At 49.2% G+C, this 4,360-nt stretch overlaps 1 protein-coding gene across 1 annotated transcript; it reads left to right on the top strand.

Moving 5' to 3' along the window:
• The first annotated feature begins 1,495 nt into the window (after positions 1-1,495).
• Positions 1,496-3,219, top strand: LOC139572255 (uro-adherence factor A-like). Its single transcript, XM_071394899.1, has 2 exons — positions 1,496-1,786; positions 1,873-3,219. The coding sequence occupies exons 1-2, from the start codon at positions 1,496-1,498 to the stop codon at positions 3,217-3,219; spliced, it is 1,638 nt and encodes a 545-aa protein (XP_071251000.1).
• Positions 3,220-4,360: the final 1,141 nt, after the last annotated feature.

The raw sequence follows: 4,360 nt of genomic DNA, 5'->3' as shown, positions 1-4,360 counted from the left end.
GAAAACTTAACCTTAACCTTTAACCTTAACCCGAAAATGTAACCTTAAACCTAACCCTTAACCTTAACCTTAACCCGAATACGTAACCTTAAACCTAACCCTAGCTCCTAACACTGAACACAATTCTAACCTGAACTCTAAACCTCCTTGAAATAGCTTTTTACCTTTTTGTTTGTTTACTATTCGTGTGGAGACTTCCGGTCCCCACAAGTATAGTTAAACACGTACACACACACTCAACTAACTAGCCAACCAGATATTTGTGGAATTAGTCCATAACCTCCTGCATAGGTCACAAGCTCTTTTTAAATCTCGTAAACTTCGAGTGAACTGTTGCTCACAAAACCGCCTCTTTCATGATCCTGAAGCAATAGGGCAATAATACCATTTAGACCAACTATGAAATTAACACCTCACCGCAGGGAAACAACAAGAGAGATCACCTCATAGCAGGGAAAAAATAAGAAGAGAGGTCACCTCACAGCGGGGAAACAATGAGAAGAGAGGTCACCTCACAGCGGGGAAACAATGAGAAGAGAGGTCACCTCATAGCAGGGAAACAACAAGAGAGTTCACCTCACCGCAGGGAAACAATACGAAGAGAGGTCACCCCATAGCAGGGAAACAATACGAAGAGAGGTCACCCCACCACAGGGAAACAATAAGAGAGGTCACCTCACAGCAGGGAAACAAGAAGAAGAGAGGTCACCTCACAGCACGGAAACAAGAAGAAGAGAGGTCACCTCAGAGCAGGGAAACAATAAGAAGAGAGGTCACCTCATAGCAGGGAAACAACAACAAGAGAGGTCACCTCATAGCAGAGAAACAATAAGAAGAGAGGTCACCTCATAGCAGGGAAACAATAAGAAGAGAGATCACCTCATAGCAGGGAAACAATAAGAAGAGAGGTCACCTCATAGCAGGGAAACAATAAGAAGAGAGGTCACCTCACCGCAGGGAAACATTAAGAAGAGAGGTCACCTCATAGCAGGGAAACAATAAGAAGAGAGGTAACCTCACAGCAGGGAAACAATACGAAGAGAGGTCACCTCACAGCAGGGAAACAATAAGAAAAGAGGTCACCTCATAGCAGGGAAAAAATACGAGGAGAGGTCACCGCATAGCAGGGAAACAATAAGAAGAGAGGTCACCTCATAGCAGGGAAACAATAAGAAGAGAGGTCACCCCATATCAGGGAAACAATAAGAAGAGAGGTCACCTCATAACAGGGAAACAATAAGAAGAGAGGTCACCTCATAGCATGGGAACAATACGAAGAGAGGTCACCCCATAGCAGTGAAACAACAAGAAGAGACCTCAGCAGGGAAACAAAATAACTAGGTAAAGAGCACCGTACGTCACGGTAACTCACAGTTAGATAAAAGGTTCATCCCTGAGTGGGAAGGCGGTGTTTACAGTTGTCTGCTTACCGGCCAGGTCACAGTGAACTGATGAAGCAGAGTAGGCTAAGATTAGTAAGACATATATCTGAAGAATGGAAGTAGAGCAGAGCCAGGAGGACTGTAATAACACTCTGATCCAGTCCCAGTCTCTGGAAGTAGAGCAGAGCCAGGAGGACTGTGATAACACTCTGATTCAGTCCCAGTCTCTGGAAGCAGAGCAGAGCCAGGAGGACTGTGATAACACTCTGATTCAGTCCCAGTCTCTGGAAGCAGAGCAGAGCCAGGAGGACTGTGATAACACTCTGATCCAGTCCCAGTCTCTGGAAGCAGAGCAGAGCCAGGAGGACTGTGTTAACACTCTGATCCAGTCCCAGTCTCTGGAAGTAGAGCAGAGCCAGGAGGACTGTGTTAACACTCTGATCCAGTCCCAGTCTCTGGAAGTAGAGCATGTGATAACACTCTGATCCAGTCCCAGTCTCTGGAAGTAGAGCAGAGCCAGGAGGACTGTGTTAACACTCTGATCCAGTCCCAGTCTCTGGAAGTAGAGCAGAGCCAGGAGGACTGTGTTAACACTCTGATCCAGTCCCAGTCTCTGGAAGTAGAGCAGAGCCAGGAGGACTGTGTTAACACTCTGATCCAGTCCCAGTCTCTGGAAGTAGAGCAGAGCCAGGAGGACTGTGTTAACACTCTGATCCAGTCCCAGTCTCTGGAAGTAGAGCAGAGCCAGGAGGACTGTGTTAACACTCTGATCCAGTCCCAGTCTCTGGAAGTAGAGCAGAGCCAGGAGGACTGTGTTAACACTCTGATCCAGTCCCAGTCTCTGGAAGTAGAGCAGAGCCAGGAGGACTGTGATAACACTCTGATTCAGTCCCAGTCTCTGGAAGCAGAGCAGAGCCAGGAGGACTGTGATAACACTCTGATTCAGTCCCAGTCTCTGGAAGTAGTGCAGAGCCAGGAGGACTGTGATAACACTCTGATTCAGTCCCAGTCTCTGGAAGTAGAGCAGAGCCAGGAGGACTGTGATAACACTCTGATTCAGTCCCAGTCTCTGGAAGTAGAGCAGAGCCAGGAGGACTGTGAGAACACTCTGATCCAGTCCCAGTCTCTGGAAGCAGAGCAGAGCCAGGAGGACTGTGATAACACTCTGATTCAGTCCCAGTCTCTGGAAGTAGAGCAGAGCCAGGAGGACTGTGTTAACACTCTGATCCAGTCCCAGTCTCTGGAAGTAGAGCAGAGCCAGGAGGACTGTGTTAACACTCTGATCCAGTCCCAGTCTCTGGAAGTAGAGCAGAGCCAGGAGGACTGTGTTAACACTCTGATCCAGTCCCAGTCTCTGGAAGTAGTGCAGAGCCAGGAGGACTGTGATAACACTCTGATTCAGTCCCAGTCTCTGGAAGTAGAGCAGAGCCAGGAGGACTGTGTTAACACTCTGATCCAGTCCCAGTCTCTGGAAGTAGAGCAGAGCCAGGAGGACTGTGTTAACACTCTGATCCAGTCCCAGTCTCTGGAAGTAGTGCAGAGCCAGGAGGACTGTGATAACACTCTGATTCAGTCCCAGTCTCTGGAAGTAGAGCAGAGCCAGGAGGACTGTGTTAACACTCTGATCCAGTCCCAGTCTCTGGAAGTAGAGCAGAGCCAGGAGGACTGTGATAACACTCTGATTCAGTCCCAGTCTCTGGAAGCAGAGCAGAGCCAGGAGGACTGTGATAACACTCTGATTCAGTCCCAGTCTCTGGAAGCAGAGCAGAGCCAGGAGGACTGTGATAACACTCTGATTCAGTCCCAGACAGCTAGTCTTACTGGGGATCCCAGTTAGCCAACGCTAATGGTGACAGCTAGTCTTACTGGGGATCCCGGTTAGCCAACGCTAATGGTGACAGCTTGTCTTACTGGGGATCCCAGTTAGCCAACGCTAATGGTGACAGCTAGTCTTACTGGGGATCCCAGTTAGCCAACGCTAATGGTGACAGCTAGTCTTACTGGGGATCCCAGTTAGCCAACGCTAATGGTGACAGCTAGTCTTCCTGGGGATCCCAGTTAGCCAACGCTAATGGTGACAGCTAGTCTTACTGGGGATCCCAGTTAGCCAACGCTAATGGTGACAGCTAGTCTTACTGGGGATCCCAGTTAGCCAACGCTAATGGTGACAGCTAGTCTTACTGGGGATCCCAGTTAGCCAACGCTAATGGTGACAGCTAGTCTTACTGGGGATCCCAGTTAGCCAACGCTAATGGTGACAGCTAGTCTTACTGGGGATCCCAGTTAGCCAACGCTAATGGTGACAGCTAGTCTTACTGGGGATCCCAGTTAGCCAACGCTAATGGTGACAGCTAGTCTTACTGGGGATCCCAGTTAGCCAACGCTAATGGTGACAGCTAGTCTTACTGGGGATCCCAGTTAGCCAACGCTAATGGTGACAGCTAGTCTTACTGGGGATCCCAGTTAGCCAACGCTAATGGTGACAGCTAGTCTTACTGGGGATCCCAGTTAGCCAACGCTAATGGTGACAGCTAGTCTTACTGGGGATCCCAGTTAGCCAACGCTAATGGTGACAGCTAGTCTTACTGGGGATCCCAGTTAGCCAACGCTAATGGTGACAGCTAGTCTTACTGGGGATCCCAGTTAGCCAACGCTAATGGTGACAGCTAGTCTTACTGGGGATCCCAGTTAGCCAACGCTAATGGTGACAGCTAGTCTTACTGGGGATGCCAGTTAGCCAACACTAATGGTGACAGCTAGTCTTACTGGGGATCCCAGTTAGCCAACACTAATGGTGACAGCTAGTCTTCCTGGGGATCCCAGTTAGCCAACGCTAATGGTGACGGCTAGTCTTACTGGGGATCCCAGTTAGCCAACGCTAATGATGACAGCTAGTCTTACTGGGGATCCCAGGTAGCCAACGCTAATGGTGACAGCTAGTCTTACTGGGGATCCCAGTTAGCCAACGCTAATGATGA

The sequence above is a fragment of the Salvelinus alpinus genome, chromosome 4, assembly GCF_045679555.1.
Source record: "Salvelinus alpinus chromosome 4, SLU_Salpinus.1, whole genome shotgun sequence".
NCBI classification, from domain to species: Eukaryota; Metazoa; Chordata; class Actinopteri; order Salmoniformes; family Salmonidae; genus Salvelinus; species Salvelinus alpinus.
This window is presented reverse-complemented; position numbering and strand designations above follow the sequence as displayed.

Bases quoted from the DNA above. Each gene is read 5' to 3' on its own strand.
- LOC139572255 (XM_071394899.1), top strand. From the start codon at position 1,496: ATGGAAGTAGAGCAGAGCCAGGAGGACTGTAATAACACTCTGATCCAG. The intron at 1,787-1,872 runs GTAGAGCAGAGC...ACTCTGATCCAG, and splicing joins TCCAGTCCCAGTCTCTGGAA to TCCCAGTCTCTGGAAGTAGA.